This window comes from Musa acuminata, chromosome BXJ2-4, assembly GCF_036884655.1.
Source record: "Musa acuminata AAA Group cultivar baxijiao chromosome BXJ2-4, Cavendish_Baxijiao_AAA, whole genome shotgun sequence".
In the NCBI taxonomy this organism is placed as follows: Eukaryota; Viridiplantae; Streptophyta; class Magnoliopsida; order Zingiberales; family Musaceae; genus Musa; species Musa acuminata.
The window spans coordinates 28,482,382-28,500,922 of NC_088341.1; the positions used below are offsets into that span (position 1 = coordinate 28,482,382).

Below are 18,541 nucleotides of genomic sequence, written 5' to 3' on the forward strand. Positions count from 1 at the left end.
ATTCACATTCCATAATTTCTAGTACTATCTTTTAGAAATATTCTTTAAAATTGACACCATAATTTTTTTGTTATTTATGATCCTGTTGTGTCAATTCGATAAACTCATCACTTGCACATGAGTGCACTAACCTCTAGAATGATAATTAACTAGCAATGTTTGTATAACATCCCCATGTTTCTTTCTATTACCACAGTTCTCCAGGTAACTTAGGTTGATTCTTTGTTACCATCATTAAGACAGATATAATCCCTTAATAACTTTATTAACAGCTAGCTAACAACATTTGAATCCACAAGTCCTGACAAAGGGCAAAATTTAGCAACAAATCCATACATGTGTCTCCACATCTGCTCTATGTGAAAGATAATATTTATTCACATATCGATGATAAAAAGAAAAAATAACGAGTCACAAAAGGTGTCAAAGATGCATGTATTTTCTATAATTCTGCCCAAGATCAAACTTTAACTCAGTACTACTTGTCCCATAAAATTTAGCATCAAATGAAAATTTGTATAGGTTCTAAACTGATTTCATTTTTTGATAGAAATGTGCAAATATCAAGAATTCATGTTCATCATGATGATGTTCAATTATATAAAATGCAATGATGAATAATACTGAGACACTATAATCACTTCTTAAGGATTTCCATGCAAAGCCATTTGAAGGCTTGCAGCTGATTTGATCATAGAATGAACATGATTGTCTGATGCAACTTCAATATATGACCACAACATCTATAAAGACCGACAGTCTAAAACAGGGGTTAGTAATGGTCGATTAGAGAAGAAAGCTTCTAAGCTGGCTACGATCAGCTCATGAAGGTCGACGAACGATTCTGAAGTATGAATAGCTGTATGATGCGATAGCACAACATTATCCATGCAAAAGAGTTCCTTGGGAACAGCAGGTTCATGCTCGAACACATCAAGACCGGCTCCTGCAATGTCTCCTTGCATCAGGTGCTTGACTAACTCTGCTTCATCAATGAGAGCTCCTCTTGCCACATTTATAATGACCCCATCCTTCCCTAATGCGGACATAACATCCTTGTTGACCATATGATGTGTTTCAGTAGTTAGAGCACAAGTAATAACTAGTATATCACTTGCAGCTGCAAGATCACAAACACTTGGGAAATATGTGTATGTGGTTGATGGCTTCCTTTGTCTATAGAAATATGAGATCAAACAACCAAAAACTTCCAGCCTTTTGGCTACTTCACATCCAATACTTCCCAGCCCTACAATACCAACCCGCTTGCCACCCAGCTGCAACCATCAATCAGACATCAACAACAATTAGAGTTTTGATTGCACTACAACTGAGAAAACAATTATAGATGTTAAGTTCTCTTGTTTCAAATAACAAAAGCAAAATTTAGCACTCAAAATAGTTGCATATGATTTGGCTGCCAGAAAAAAGTTGTTTACCGGACTTAGAACCTACTTGGTGATTGACTTATTGCAGAAGTAGGCTCTTAGATGCACAATATAATCATGCATTGCAGTAAGAAACTTGACATAATCAAATGTAAAAATTAAAAGGAAGATATAGATAAACAAGATAAAGCAATCATTTCCAACTTACACTTGTCCTGTACAAACCAACCAAAATGCAATAATACAGAGGAAGCTCATGTTTGCTTTTGTAGGAGATCAACACAAACTACTCGAGAAAATAGTGATCTATTTCTATTTTTTAAACAGTTTGACATTGCATTTATTTCTAATTTGCTTCTGAAGAAAACTGCATTGTAATTGCAACAAAAAACAGGAGACAAAACTTGTCTGTTCAGTGCCATTAGCAAAAAGAATATTACAAATCTAATTTATAGTTGTGATGCTAAAGAAAATGAACCAGTGTTGACCACCACAATGTGAATGTGTTCAGAAAACACAATAACCATCAAAATATAAAGATCAAGTTTAACAAATAAAGGTGTAAACAATTTGCATTGTTTAGGAAGAAACAAAAGGGGGAAACTAGTTATCTCTACCAAACGCTCAACCTACAACATGGGTGTTGGTAAGTTGGAAAAATATTTTACTTCATTGCCTTGCCATAAGGTATTCCTAGAATCAGCTGGTTAGTGATGCTTATCTCATGACCTATAATATATGTGGTGAAGGTTTCAGTGGTGTTGTCACTATTGTGTAGGATGTGATTATTGTATAACAATTGGTCTAAGGTACACAATTAATTCAACTAGAGAATTAATAATAATTTAAAGATTTCATAACAGGAAATTGTTTCTAATGCCCTAATAACTAGCTGCGACAACTGTAAGAAAATGGCAAGTTAAGACAACTAGTAAGCAGAGCTCAGAGATCCATGCCTCTAACTTCAACATATATTTGTTATTCTGGTAATTGTCGTAACACTTTTCAATTTCAGAATCCTCTTTAAGTCATAACAACTGCTTCATAAATAGCTAGCAATTTGTCCCTTTACAATCAGGAGAATTATAATGAGCCTCTAAATCGGGATTCCAAACTAGAGGATAAATTAACAAAAGTAGGTGTCCACAACTAAGGATTGAATACAAGCAGCATTTGGACACTCAGAGTTAATACAACAAAAAATGCTAACAACATTCTAGAACCTAAAGGAAAAAAAATGCAATTAAGGAGAAGATGAAATAAAATATCAAAAATAAAAGTTGAACTCTCTTATTTGACTACAAAATCAAGAAAAGAAAGGATGGAGAGGAAGTCCAAATAATTTTGTTTAGCTATAGAACTTAGGACTGCAGGGGAGAAAAGTGAAAAATAAAGATATTTAAATTCCTCACTGTGGAAAGATATTTCTGTAAACCAATTCACACTCTTTTAGCTTGGAAAGATGGGCTATCTACTACTTTAATGTGACAAGAATGAAATGAAATAACAAGCGAGACAATCACCATCCAAGTTGCTGGGTGGTTCTTGTCGAAGAGGATATCGCTACAAGTCAGAAAGACTTGAAATATGCTACTTGGTTGCATTTGAAGAAAAAAAAAGCAAATGAAACAGAATAGCTATCGAAATGGATTCTCCACAAGACATTAAATTGAATAAGAAATAGAAATTTCGCTTTTTTTTTTTTGTTACAATTTGACAAGGCCCAGAAACAATTTGGTAGAAGTTCAAGACAGCATAACCAATACTTTATTGACTTCTTCAGAAAAAATCACAGCTAAAAGAAGTTCCACGATTCTATCAGTTCCCCTTCTGCAGTAAACATTCTCAGGAAAGATGATAGCAAACAGAATAGTGAAGAGAACACAAAGAAGTAAAGAAAGTGAAGAAGATGTATAAGAAGAGTGGAAGAAGGGAATCAAACCCTGAAGCCGAGAGGATAGTCACCCGCGAGCGGCCACAGGCCGCGGCGGACGTACCGGTCGGCGGCTGACACCCGGCGGAGGACGTCGAGGAGGAGACAGACGGCATAGTCGGCGACGTCCGTGGAGAAGATGGTGCCAACGTTGGCGACGGAGACGCCGCGGCGGGCGCACTCGGCGAGGTCGATGTGATCGACGCCCACGCTGTTGGTAATGACGAAACGGAGGGCGGGTAGGGCGTCGAGGAGGGGGGCGTCGACGACGGCGAGGCCGGTGCTGAGGAGGGCGTGGATGCCAGCGGCATGGGCAGCGAGGAAGCGGTCGCGGGGCAACGGAGACTCCCACGGCCTCAGAAGCTGGAACGAGGACGAGAGGGCTTGGTCGAGGCCTATGAAGGGTCGGCAGAGGAGGAGCAGCTGCGGCCGCCCAGCCACCAACCGAGGCTCCACCTCCGATTCCGATGCCATCGAATTTCGAGTGAAATACTTGAGACTAATACTACTTATCTTGTGAAAGATCAGTCTCATGCCGACTGATCGAATGGAGTGTTTCATTGCAAGCAGATGGGCGGGAAAAAGTTTCCAAATTTGGATTTTCGAATACAGTTTTTTACTTTTATTCATATATTAAAAAAAAAGTGCAAACAGCGTTCTTGATTAACTATTTTATTCATTTATTTTTAGACAACCAAATAATTGTTTTTAGGTCATTTGGACTAGTCCTTCTATTCCCTACATTGTTTTTTAGTTATAGGTAAAAATAGTACTTTGCATATTAAAAATTATTTTCTCTAACCCAAATTTTTACCAAGTGTTTGGACCAATTTAGAAGCTTAAATATATAAAAAATATATATTATATGGATCTATGGTATTTATGTGAAAATGGGAAAAAAGTTGACTAAAAATAAAAAAATGACACACAATTCATAGGTTGAATAATTAATAAAAATATTAAAAAATTCTTAAAATAGAAAACTAGTGATATATATATATATATATATATATATATATATATATATATATATATATATATATATATATATATATATATATATATATATATGTTCCCAGAGTCTGTGCGGAAGAAGAGAAAGAGGGAAGGACAGTGGGCTCTCGCTAAGAAGAAGGCTCGGAAGAACCGGAAGCTGACCGCTGAGTAGAGGATAATGAGTGCAGCATAGGGCAACGTAGGACAGCATATAACTCCGCCGGAGCTCTGTCGGAGGACGAAGCGGTGTAGAGTGCGCTGAGGGCAGCATGGTAGTTCGCTGAGGAGAGGACGCTGCTGTTGCTGCGGCGACGACAGTAAATCAGCAACGTCCTGGTGCAGATCGATGGCGAGAACCAGCAGGGAAACAGGGAAAGTTTGATTGCGGTGGCTTGAAGTCCACCGGTAGTTATTTGATTGGCGACGAAGAGAGTGATAGCAAATGAGATTTTCGTTTAAGGAAATCTCTCTGCTCTGTCAAGGGAAATCCTCTAATCTATTAAGGGAAATCCTCTCTCCTAACATATATAAATAGGAAAGGGACATGTTAATGCAAATTAGCTTCTTTTGTAATTTCTTTCTCTATCCCTTTTCTAACATAGTATCAGAGCCATAGTCCCCGTAATCTGAGGGCTCCATCTCACCTCAATACTGTCAAGTTGTTGGTTCTTTACAATACTTAGCTCTCATCCGTCCAGACATCTCCTCAACAAATTATCACATGTAGCAGTCGTCTACTATGCACTAGTCTACGATCAAGAGAATTCTGCGATATCTTAAAGGGACTCTCAATCATGGTCTTTTTCTTTGTAAACACTCTCAACTTCATCTTCATGCCTTTGCCGATGCTGATTGGGCAGGCAACCTTGATGATAGAACATCCACATCGGGGTATATTATTTTTCTTAGTGCTAATCCAATCAGTTGGAATTCTAAGAAGCAAAAGACAATCACACGGTCTACAACTGAAATTGAATACCGTATCATTGCCATTGCCACTGCCAAACTCAATTGGATCATAAATCTGCGAACTCAACATCAATTCCACTCATACAATATTTTATGATAATGTCGAAGCTACCTATCTGTACGTTAATCTGGTATTTCACTCCCACATGAAACATATTATCATCGACTTCCACTTTGTGCGCGATCAAGTTGTCCATCGTCAACTTCGTGTTTCTCATATCCATACGACTGATCAATTAGTCGACTCACTAAGATTGGTCTATTTGATAGGAGCATCATCCTGTGGGGGATCTCTATTCTGTTGAGAAAAATCCTCCTCCTAATCTGTATAAATAGTAGAGGAAATCTTTCTATTCTCCTCCTAATATGTATAAATAGAAGAGGGATATGTTAATGCAAATCAGGTTCTTCTGTAATTAATTTCTCTATCCTTTTCTAACATATAGCAGCGTAGAGGGTTGCCATCGGTGAAACTTTATATATATATATATATATATATATATATATATATATATATATATATATATATATATATATATATTCTTTTGACGTCAAATTAGTACTTCTATCCTGATGAATTCTTTGTTGTGAAATCAGTTAGGATACTTCTGTGTTGCTTAATAATCTCCATCTTCATCGATTATTTTTTGATAGAAGATTATAAAAGCACGAATAATATTTCTGTTTTCTTTGGTCCTGATGAATTATATCTTATCTAGACTTGGGCTCCGGATTGCTTCGAATCCGAACCAAGTTGATCCAGAATTAGAATTGAATCAGATTAATGGTTGTATCGTTTTGAATTGAACCGAAATCGATCCAAATCGATTTTGGTTCTGATTCCAATTTATTGAAACCAGAAATCGATTTCAGCTTCAGTTCAAAACCATCTTATTTTTTTATATAAAAAAAACAATCTTATCAATGATCAAAATCAATTATTGATTTACCGTTTGGGTTGACTCTTAGATTGTCTCAACACCAAATAGCATACCAATTGTTGAATGGTTAAATGACCATTTTACCCATTCAAGGTCATTTTAGTTATTTCATAATTATCCTAAGCTCTTTTTTTTTTATTTCAATCTCAGCATCTTTTCAATGTTTGAGTCTTCTACTTTCACTTATTTCTTACTATACATAATACAATATAGCAGGATTGCAGCGAAGTAACGCATATCGTCTCGAACCAATTCGGAACCACCATCTTGCAGAGCAACGCAACACGGGAATGAGCTACAACTGCTCGATGACAAAAGGCATGCTATTTGCACATACATTTCAAGCTAACTCTTGAATCTTGCTCTCTTTTGTTTTGGGCTTCTTTATATCGATTTGGTTATGTAATATTTTTCATGTATGATGATGCTATCTCATCCATATATACCTATTACTGATGTTGCTACCAATTCATGCATACTTAGTCATATATATGATCTTTATATTAGAAAATTTCTCATATTGGTGATAGTCATCAAGAAATTATGGAGAAGAGTTACAGAGGAGAATAGAGAAGCTCAAAACTGAAAACTATTATTAATAAAGATGACTCATAATCTATCATACCTCATATCTCTAATCCTCTTTTGGCTGAATAAACTAATTGACTTAGATGATAGTTGTGTGAACTATCCTCGCACAGCCCTCTTGAGAGCAGTTGAGAAGGACTGACACATGAGTGTGTCAATCATTTCATATAGTGTCATTTATGTGGCTAAAGCTATCACGAGTTTGGACGGTCTGAGTTTTCATTGTAGATTTTCATAGTAAAGAGTTAGAACCTGGATGGGTTCCTTCCTAATGCTTTAGATGAAGGAAGATTTTACAAAACATTCAAGGAATTAGGCTGCTTTCCTACTTGATCTCTCGTCTTATATATTTGAGATGTTGATCAATCTTGAAAAGATAATCTCTAACTTTAAAAGTAAGTCCAACCATATAGTATATCTTTGATCCCTTTAATGTTTATAGATCCTAATTGAAGGTGTGATATATAGACTATATTTTGTGTGGAGTCTCTTATAGCATCGGTTGAAATTTAACAATGGTGCTGGGTAGTAACTTTGGAGGAAGCACTGATGTGCAGTCAAATGAATGGGTGTTTATTGGGCTAGGGGTAACATGTGGTGAAAAGTTGAATGTAAAGGATTAAAAAATGGTTAATGGATTATTTTTAATCATTCTCAGATTTGGATATTTTGATTATAATATATTTTAATTGTTCGACACATGAAGAGGGTTTCAAGGTAACGAGAACTATTTCCAAGCTCATCTTATGTTGATATGTTATGAGATAAAAGGAGTTCGATTTGAACTACTTTCAAGCTCATTTTATGTTGAGGTGTTACGAGAGAAAAGGACATATCTAAAAAGATCTCTTTGATGCTTAAATTGGTAAAAATTAAAAGAATTCAATGAGATATCAAAATATATTCATCACTAAGAATACACTTTGACTTTTTATAGTATGATAGGTGATGAATAGATTGAGTTTATGATAAATATTAGAAATAATTATGAGCTTCATTTGATCATCAATAAAATGTTAAATTATATGTCAAACATGATAGATATAAAAAAAATAATTTATTAAAAAAATTTCATTGTTATTATACGAGCGACGTTATGAAATCAAGTCTATGTTCTTATCGGTGTCATGTCGCCAACGCGAGGACCCCTATGACCCATGGATTGGATAGAAAACATAATTTGAACTCAAAGTAGTATTTATATAAATCATACGGGAGTGAATATATATATATATATATATATATATATATATATATATATATATATATATATATATATATATATATATATATATATATATATATATATATATATATATATATATATATAGAAAGTTAGAAAGGATCACAAACACACGAAACGTCACCATCTGACACTCTGGTGGAAGAATCACAGTGCAGTAGAAAATAATTGCATTTGTAGAGGGAGCTCGGCGGCATTAATAAAACATTGTCTTCCTCGCAAGACGAGGCATTTTAAAAGCTAGCTGTAACTTCACAGGACAATTGATGCTTAGGTCTCCCATGGCGAGACATGCGAATCTCTTTTTTAATTGCTTCATCTGCCACATTAAATATACCTAGGACGACTGCACTTATGAAAGAGCACATCCCTCTCTTCTTGTCCCTCGTCTTTGCCCGTACGCATGCGAAGAGAGATCAGTGATGCGATGGATTCACTTCCATCCAGTCAAATCCGGCCGGGCATTGGGTGCTTTGTTACTACACTTTTATTATCTTAGGCAGCTCAAAAAATCCGGCAGAATCTCTCTCACAATATTTATACAATTAAGGACACCGGAATTTTGTGCACGATAAAAAACCTCTAGAAAAATTAGAGTATAATAACTATTCATTCAAGAGGCAGCTCAAAATTTAAATGGAATGTCTTTCACATCCTACAAGTACGAAGCCTAACCAAACCACATCTTTTTTCCCACTGCTTGGTGGCACGAATAGATACACCGCCACTACTTTCCAAAAAAACAAGAGCAAAGGAAAGAAGTAGAGACCCAAAAAAATATATATCTTAATTATAAGGGAGGGATGGCGCAAAAAAAAAGAAAAAAAAAAAGAGAGAAGCTATACTATAATGAATATTGCTGCTAAGCCCACTTAGCCAGTAGAGACATCAGACCTGCTCCAACAAGCAGAGATACATTTATCATAAACTGCAATCTCGCTTTACTCTGCACCCGCGGGTTCATAAAATCTGCGGCAAGCAGATCCACCAGTGCCATGTAGATCAAGATGCCAGACGCGACAGAGTTGAGACATCCTTCCACGATCAGAGCGGTGGGACTGTTCTCGTCGTACACGGATGCTATCCCAATGCCTATCGCGATCCCAACTGGTGTTGTGAGAGAGAAGAAGAGCCCCATGGTCACTATCGACTTTGCCTTGAACTTTGCCTGCAACAAGTAATAATAGCAGGTCGTTAATGGAATTAAACCAGATTTTAGTCAGCCACTCGGTTCTAACTAAGCAGCAAACGGAGAGCCGCAAAGCATGAAAAATCTAATACTCGTAAAGCCCCCCACTCGTATTCAATAGGGACCACAGTATTTATCCCTATCTTTAGGCGACGTTATCCACCCATTTTTATGTGAACACACTGCTTTCCTGCAAGGCTAGGAAGTGATGCGAGGCTATGACTCGGTGAAAAGTTGGGCTGGTCGTAGTTTGCGGCTACGCATACCAAAAATAAGCTACAGCTTGTATGTCCTGCGTGAATCTAATTCCTGTTCAACTTAAACTTCATTAATCTGGCTCAAATTCTCGGCAGTCAGTTTATAAGGATCTCTGTGCTTAATATAAACAAACGAAATATGATATTAAAGTATAAAAACTCATCGACACCAATTATGTACCTCTTAATCTACTAATATAAACTGTATTCAACCAAGTATTATTATACCTGAACGATGCACCCTCCCAGGCCCATGCCCTCGAAGAACTGATGAAAGCTGAGAGCAGCTACCAGAGGTCTTATGGTGGATGGTACCTCTGATGCACCCAACGAGATCCCGATGATCACGGAATGAACGATGATCCCGAGCTCCAAAACCTGAGACCATCAAAATTCTCAGCACTTTTACTATGATTCTTATTCGAAAAAAAGAAAAAAGTCTCGAGTTTTCCGTGAATTTAATATGCTGAGAAAAAAGCACCAATTTTTTTTGTTTTGTTTTACCTGAGAGATAACTCGGTTCCGGATGAGTTGAGCAGAAGCGTCCGCCGAGTCCATCATCGTGGAGCCATGCGCGTGGCCATGGGTTGCATGAGTGTGCACGTGATCCAAGCCATCGGATGTCTTCTCCACATCCGCGTTTGCCTCGTCGCTCACCGTCGTCCGCATCTTATTGCCGTGGAGGCGATTAAAGTATCCGGTGGCAATCGTATCGATCATCAGCGTTCCGACAGCGGCGACCATCGCGCCAAACCCGGCGAAGGGGAAGTCCTGCCAAGGGCTCGATGGAAGACAGGGTGACGTGAGGTTGTCGAATGCATCGGGTAGGATATGGATAAATCCGGTGGCGAGAATGACTCCGGCAGCGAAGGCCTTGATCACGAAGAAGATGTCCTTGTCGGGACGGAGCGCAGGTATCCATTTGCCCAGGATGGGAATGCATACGCCAAAACCTCCGCAGACCAGGATAGAAAATATTGCCGCGATCTTGAGCGGCAGCGCCTTCTTCTTATCGCGGCTTTCCTCGTCAGCCGAGCAGTCACAGTCGCCGCGAGCAACGAGAGGAAGCAGCAAAACAATGAGAAAGACGAAGCACCAAACGCCTCTCATCTTCTATCCGGGTTGTGAGCGTGAAGAGGTTCGTAGAATAACATGTATATATAGAGAAAGGAGCGAATCTCTCACAGTTGACGAAAATACGCTCTCTTTTATTTTGAGGTTGGGATGAGCACAATAAGCAATATGGAAGTATGAAAGAGAGAACAAGATTGGTTGGTTGTTGGTGAGGAGGCGATGAGCACACAAAAAAGCCATGGGCTTGGTTGTTACAACAGAATTAAATTATCATTATTATTATTATTATATGACCGGGTTTGGATGTGTTGTATTTACGGCTTGGATTTATCCAATCAAATCAATTAATGGAGCTCTCCAATCAGGGAGTGTTTCGAGTCAACCGAGTGTCGACATAATGTTGTCATTCCGATTTGGAAGCGTCAGTTTTCTTCCCCGGAGAACAACGCAACTGTGGATCGTCGCAATTATAGGCGAGTGGGGTTACCATAACACGTGGACGATACGACCGTCCCTCACATCCATGATGTGACGACACGCGTCCGTGGCCACTTGCCTCCTAAGATTTCCAGAGCATGCGGCTTTCCAAGTCCCTGTGTGAACCGAAAGCACGTCTGCTTGGGTGGAGAATCTTTTCCGAACGGGTGGCTGCCATCGGAGAGTGGACTCCAAGTCTTCTACGATAAGAACGTAGATTTCCCAAAGGCATCACGCGCTCCATAATGGGGCCCTTGGAATACTCGGTGCTGCAATCCCTTTGGAGAGGCGGAACCGCGAAGGGGCAGTGAGAACAGGCGATAACTGGTCCCGCACATTGCACCAAGGATCAGTTGACTGCGAAAGTCGACAACTCTTAGTCAACTCGGGTACGAAGTTTTGGGACCATGTATAAGATCTTTCGTGTCGACTAGTATATGATGTATACCAGGCTCTCATAGAAATTAAGATCGCTGAGAGTCAAGAATGGAGAACCAAAGAACGGAAAGCAAGCCAAGCTGGTGATAGGAGACAAACTTTGCAGAAGAACAAAAGCAAAAGACTCAGTCAAACGAAACAAAAGGCAAAAGACTTTATGAAGCCATGGCAGATTTAGTTTTGTGTTTCTGAAGAAAGGATCAGGATATAGTCAGTAAGCCCAAAACCGCAGCTGGTAAGACTTCTGCTTGCCCATTTGGGCGTCCGTAAGGTTGGATGGAGGCTTTAGGGGACCAACAACAATCAGAGTCGAGGCTTGATTATTTCTTTATAGACATATTATGTAACTTGATTATTTCTTTCATATCATTTTGCATTAAGATTATGCAAGTCTAAATAAAAAAATAAAAAAAAATACATCTCAACAGGTAATGTTGAGTAGGATAACTCCTAAACATGAAAATGATATCAATAATACGGGCAAGCAGATATCAAAAGAATAAATAATTTAAAAAGGAGATAAAATGAGTAATAATATGAAATATTAGCATAAGGGTTATATAACATAATATGCTTTTAACATATCAAACCACCAATAATAGCTCAATAGGATACTTGACTTGGGAGATGGATAGCTCTCCAAATTATAGAGGATCCATTATAGGGATTGGCATCTCTTACCTACCATGATGGAGATGTATCTCCCCCATCAGGAGACAATGTAGTCATCGGTCACTAGTCCTCTAAGAGACTTACCTATCGATACATGCCTTACAGTCCCTCGGCGGTATAAACCATATCTCATGCAGAAAATATACTCTGACACATAGTTTCAATTGCCTAAATAAACGCATAGAATATATGGATACATAACAGGTAATGCAAAAGTATCGAACTAACTATCATGCATAATTAGAAAGAGTTGAATAACTTCCATGATCAAAATGATAGTTGGCTACGAAATAATCATAAGAGAGAGAGAGAGAGAGAGAGAGAGATAGATTCAACAACACTGTTTATCCACAAGTGCTAATAAGGTTTCCAGTTCACTCCTTATAATAAGATCCACTTCACTTAAAATTTAAACCAAGCATTGATTCTTCTCCATCTTTACCAAGATTTCATGATATGATCTTTCACATTAATTGTAAAGAATTAAACGAAAAAGATAGAAGGATAGAAATTATAGAAAAACCTATGAAATATATGAGATGTAATTGTCTAGTTCATTTAGATAGTGAACTCTTGATAACTATTTATACACATTCAGCATAGAGGATTTTTTTCAACTGCTTAGAGATTTCCTCAACTGCCTTGAGGAAATCTTATATACTTATCATGCCCCCGTAAGATTGAGCTTCCATCAAGAATGCCGATCTTGGATCGATAAGATGAAAATAGTTTACGGGCGAGAGGCTTTGTTAGTGAGTCTGCTAGTTGATCAGCTGTATGTGCATAAGAAACACAAAGTTGATATCTAACAACTTGATCTCGCACGAAGTGGAAGTCAATGGCAATGTGTTTCATAAGGGAATGAAACACTAGATTGACACATAAGTAGGTAGCTCCAATATTATCACAATATATTGTAAGAATAATCGTGGAGTTGACGTTGAGTTCCTTGAGCAGATTTATGACCCAATTGAGTTCAACAGCGACGGTGGCGATGGCATAGTATTCAGTTTCAGTTATAGATCATGCAACTGTCTTTTATTTTTTAGAACTCCAATTGATTGGAGTACCTCCAAGGAAGACAATGTACCCTGACGTAGATGTTCTATCATCAAAGTTCCCTGCCCAATCAGCATCAGCAAAGGCATGGAGATGGAGTGAAGTATTTTTGTGAAGAAAAATGCTATGATTAAGAGTCCCTTTAAGATACCGCAAAATTCGTTTGACCGCAGACCAATGCGTAGTAGATGGTCGATGCATGAATTGCGAAAATTTATTAACGACAAATGAGATATCTGGATGGGTGAGAACCAAGTACTGTAAGGAGCCAAAGACTTATCGATATTGAGTCGAATCGATAGCAGGACTTCCAACACATAATTTAAGTGATTCAGAGAGAGGAGTTGTAACATCTTTCGCATCCTGTATGTTTGTCTTTGATAATAAATCTTGAATATACTTTCTTTGTGATATGAAGAGACTTGAAGACGTAAATGTTGCTTCAACTCCCAAAAAGTAGCTTAAAGTACCTAGATCTTTGAGGGAGAATCGATTGGCCAAGTGCTTTAGAAATGCTTGAGTCTTCAAAGGATCATTTCCTGTGACAATAATATCATTCATATATACTAAAAGATATATTGTGCTTCTATTGTGCTGGCAAATGAATAGCGAGGTATCATACTTGGAATTGATGAAGCCAATTGAGGTCAAAAATGAGCCAAGCTCGGTATACCAAGCCCTTGGAGCTTGACGAAGTCCATAAATAGCTTTTTGAAGGTTGCAGATATGCCTCGGATACGAAGGTTGAACGAAACCAGGAGATTGCTACATAAAGACATCTTCAGTAAGTGACCCATGTAAAAAGGCATTGTTAACATCTAATTATTGTATGTGCCAGCACTTTAAGATGGCCAAACTCAGGATAAGACATATTGTTGTGGGTTTAACAACGGGGCTAAATGTCTTTGTGAAGTCGACACCAGGTCATTGATGAAACCCTTTAGCGACTAGACGTGCTTTATATCTGGCAACGGATCCGTTTGGGTTTCGCTTAATTCGAAAGACTCATTTACACCCGATGATATTTTGTGTGTGATGAAAGGATACTAAGATCCATGTAGAGTTATGGAGGAGAGTATTATATTCGTCACACATGGCTTTACGCCAGTTAGAAGATTTTTGAGTTTGAGTGATTGTAGTGGGTTCACTGGCCTCAATGGAGGAACTTGTTATAGCATATAAGTCAAGGACTTGACGTGGTTTAAAAATATCACTTTTAGAGCGTGTTGTCAAGTAGTAGATTGTGTTAGTGGTATAGCCGAAGGTGAGTCACTATCATGGATTGGGCCAACCGTTAGCATGACAATGTCACTAGGTCTAGGAGAAGGTAAAGCTAATAGGGAAAACTTGTGAGGAAGGGAGTGGAGAAATAGAGAGAGTGAGAGTGAGAAGCTGTTGAACTGGAATAATAGTAATATACGGATCTTGAGGGTAAGGACTAGACGGTGTCATTGGAGGTTCGTGTAAGCGAGGTTCTTGTGAGGGCAAGAGGTGGCCGAGCAATCTCTGACTCCGGAACAGGAAGTAACGGCGCTAGAGGAGAGATAAGCAGCAGCACTACCCTTTCTAACTAAACATAAAAGAGGAGTAGTAGAAAACTTCAACAGAACTACCTACATCCGCAAGGAAGAAGGCTCTGATACCATGTAAAGAATTAAACGAAGAAGATAGAAACGAAGAAGATAAAAAGATAAAAATTGTAGAAGAAACTATGAAATGTATGAGATGTAATTGCCTAGTTCATTTAAACAGTAAGCTTTGATAGCTATTTATACACATTCAGTATGGATGTTATATACATTCAGCAAGGAGGATTTTTTTCAACTGCTTAGAGATTTCCTCGAGGAAATCTTATCTGCTTATCATTAAGAAGCTTCAGATGCCATCTCATCTCATAATGATATCAAATACCACAAGTTCAGAAATCTTGTCCGACCCAACAAGTTCAGAAATCTAAGGTATTTACTTTATCTAGCATGCATCATATATAAGATCCAAACCATGTACTAAGTTGAAGAGTGATAATAAAAGCATAACATGTTCTTAGCTGGAGTTTGGGTTCGTGCGGGGCTGCCCTCTACATGAGGTAAATAACACTTGCCAACGAGATTAGAATATGGGCTAGACACGAGTGGATCGATATAAGATTAGAATGTGGGATGCCCAAGAGAGGGGAAAACTCGGTAGCTGTGTACTAACCCGAACGAGAATATGGGTGTTGTTCGTTCCATTTGGTAGTAGCCCTAATCATGGTTTGGAACTTTCGATTTTGGTTTTAAAATCCATGGATTCGATGTTGATTTTGGATGGAAATCACTTGTTCCGGTTTTGAATCGAACTATTGATTTTTTTTTAATAAAAAATAATTTAAACATACCAAAAATTATAAATTTATTTCTAAAATTATAAAAGGAGGATGTATATATAAATAAATATAAAAAATAAATAACTTTATTTTTTAGTTAATTTAGTTAATTTTTTAAAATTATCTTATTTAGTTAATTTTTTAAAATTAAAAAAATCAAGAGAGAGAGAGAGAGAGAGAGAGAGAGAGAGAGAGAGAGATACAAGAACAAGATACAAAAAGTCGTATATATCTTAAATTTAGGATTTGGTTCTTGTCATATATATCTTAAATTTTGATTGGGAAGAACAAGATACAAAAAGTCGTGTGATATATTTTTTGATTATTAATTTCTATTTTTTTAGTTTTCGATTTTTCTCTCCCTCCTAATATATATAAAAAAGTTAATAGTAAAAGAGCGAAGATATGCGCAGCTGACCGATTCAATAGTGGACCAAATTCCACCGTGATGTATTATTCTACACATGACATCAGCTTAAACCAATCGTAGACAAGAAACCGAGCTCACCTGCCGCTCCCGTCGAGGCCGTCTCGGCTTCATCGACATCTGCACAAACGAGACGCTGCAAGCTTTCACACCTATCAGAAGAATTGGTAATCAAAGCACCTTTGGCTACTCTATATACGCACACCCATGGTTCCACTCACAAGCCACTGGTCTTATCTCTCTCTCTCTCTCTCTCTCCACCTCTGTCAAGAACTCTCAGTCCACCAAGTCATACACCCACCTCAGATCGGGTTCCGCAAACTCCTCCCCACTTTCCTCCGTTCCCCCTGCTGAAGTCCCTTCCGCAAGCTTTCCCACCCCTGCGGGGACGCCGCCGCCAAGGCCCTCAGGCCGGAGCTCGTCAACCGTGTGTGCGAAGAAGCAGATCTTACGCCTGCACGCCGGCCCCGAGATGCACATCCGGGTCCGGTATCGCGTCGGGTGCAGCCAGAACTCGAAGACCCCGTGGGCGAACTCGCATTTCTGGCCCCTCCGGCAAGCCCCTGTCTGCCGGAACTCGGGGCAAGGGATGCCATGGTTGGGGAACCTGCGGGGGTCCCGGCGCCGAGCCTTCTCGCCGCGGTGCGCGTACGGGCACGTCATCCACTGGTGCGGGTACGCCTTGGCGCACCGCTTCACCTTGAACTCGTACATGAGGAAGTCGTCGAGTTCGGCCTTGGTGACGCCGTAGGCGAGTCGGGCGGCCTCCGAGAGCTGGAGGTAGCAGGGAAGGACCAGGATTGGGTACTCGTAGTTCATGTTCGGGATGTCGTTATGCATCCTAAACATCTATCTCTGTCCTTTTCCCCCTTTATTTCCGGCGTTGTGTTGTCAGAAGGAGAAGGAGAACGTGTAATGAAAAGAGGAGTAAATGAGCAATGGAAAAGCCACCTTCTTCTTCTCCGATGACGTCGACGGGTCTCGAACTCGCGCTATTTATAGAGGCATCGCCTTTGTTTGGATCTGCATGCATGTTAGGCAAGTGTAACGTACAATTCTGCCACCAACTCGAGTAGTTAAAGTTATGTAACCCGATGACCTATGAGTTGAGCACCGCAGAACACTGCACACCACAACTCCATGGACATCAAACTTTAGGACGCAGTCTTAAGTTCTGCTGGTGGTGGTTTCATGAGGAGCCAAGCCATGGCTGGATAACACGGCACCACCGGGGGAGGAGGTGTAAAGGGCGGGGGCGACGGACGCGTGGAGCGGTGCCATTCGATCTGTTGCGGGCGACGACAAGAGATGCAGAGGGCTGTTCTACGGGTATCTGAAACGGCTTGATGCTTTGTCCGAGCTCTCCGGCCGCGGACAGAATGGTTGGTGGAAATGGTATTTCTTCTTCTACTGGTGGCGGTGCATTCTCAGGCAAAACACGCAGGCTTTAAGTCTTATACAACCATGTTGTAGACAAACGATTGCTTGATACTAGAGGCAAGAAAGAAGAAGGGGAGGGGAAGGAATAATTTATATGAGAAGATGAACAGCACTCCAATCTTTCCTTCTCTATTTCATGAAAGATGAAGGTAAGACAGATTATGGAGTCGATCTAGAGGAGCAAGACCTCAAGTTCCTGAGGAGGAAGAGGAGGGTTAGCTAGTCTTGAATTTTGTTCCAAAAGCTTAAGTTTATTAAGTTATGCATGAAAATCTAAGATACTTAACCCCCATTTTCTCACTTATGAATGCAAGACTATTTACTTAATTTTATTTTCCAAATTTTACCTCTAACATAAGAATATTTCATAAAACATCTATCTCTCTTCCTTTTTCTTTTTTTTTGTGGAGCTCATCCAAAACCTTCAGTGTCTCTTTCTATATAGTAGGTTTCTTCCAATGTCACCAGACGAGTGTACCCTTAGGATCAAATAATGTAGATTATTATATGGCCCAATAACTTAGGATAATATATATTAAAGATTTAATTAGATTCTGATTAAAATTATTCATCAATTGAAAATAAATCCTAATATTGGAATGTTACTATTTTAACTCTATCTAATTAGATTTTGATTGAAATTATAGATCAATTGAAGATCTATAATAATAATAAGATATTCTCAATCATCTGATTGATCGTTCTCTAATATATCAATCAGAGTGGTTATATAGAAATAGAAAGAGAAGATAATGACCTAATCTTTTAATGCAGAACTATAAGGGCTTCACACGATGTTAGATGTATGATAGTTTGAACATACACTCTAAACTCTCGAATATATTTGGTGATGTTATCGAAAATGATCATCAATTTATATTTTGAGAGATTTGTTTAAATCCATGTATATGCATTTGAAGGTCCATCTAAGAACAGCATTAATTCTCTAGACACTGGTCAATGTCTAGCTTATTGTACACACACAGCACAGTGCAGGCTTAGAAGGATCTCTATGGATGGCGATCATGTTCCCGACGGAGAAGATGGTCGCTCTTGAAGCATTCAGCAGCTGGGAATGGGCACCC

The 18,541-nt window shown here is 38.8% G+C and overlaps 3 protein-coding genes across 3 annotated transcripts; all 3 read right to left on the reverse strand.

Annotated features, from left to right (window-relative positions):
• Positions 1-661: 661 nt before the first annotated feature.
• LOC135609076 (glyoxylate/hydroxypyruvate reductase HPR3-like) lies at positions 662-3,842 on the reverse strand. The gene is made up of 2 exons (XM_065102165.1): positions 3,331-3,842; positions 662-1,277 (listed from the first exon to the last, which is right to left on the reverse strand). Exons 1-2 carry the CDS (start codon positions 3,793-3,795, stop codon positions 744-746), a joined length of 999 nt encoding a protein of 332 aa, XP_064958237.1. The 5' UTR covers positions 3,796-3,842; the 3' UTR covers positions 662-743.
• A 4,799-nt stretch (positions 3,843-8,641) lies between these two features.
• Positions 8,642-10,730, reverse strand: LOC103981945 (zinc transporter 8). The gene is made up of 3 exons (XM_009398718.3): positions 10,009-10,730; positions 9,733-9,882; positions 8,642-9,226 (listed from the first exon to the last, which is right to left on the reverse strand). Exons 1-3 carry the CDS (start codon positions 10,612-10,614, stop codon positions 8,921-8,923), a joined length of 1,062 nt encoding a protein of 353 aa, XP_009396993.2. The 5' UTR covers positions 10,615-10,730; the 3' UTR covers positions 8,642-8,920.
• Positions 10,731-11,286: 556 nt separating this feature from the next.
• Positions 11,287-16,835, reverse strand: LOC103981984 (zinc finger CCCH domain-containing protein 35-like). The gene is made up of 3 exons (XM_009398767.2): positions 16,318-16,835; positions 11,504-11,591; positions 11,287-11,412 (listed from the first exon to the last, which is right to left on the reverse strand). Exons 1-3 carry the CDS (start codon positions 16,833-16,835, stop codon positions 11,287-11,289), a joined length of 732 nt encoding a protein of 243 aa, XP_009397042.2.
• Positions 16,836-18,541: the final 1,706 nt, after the last annotated feature.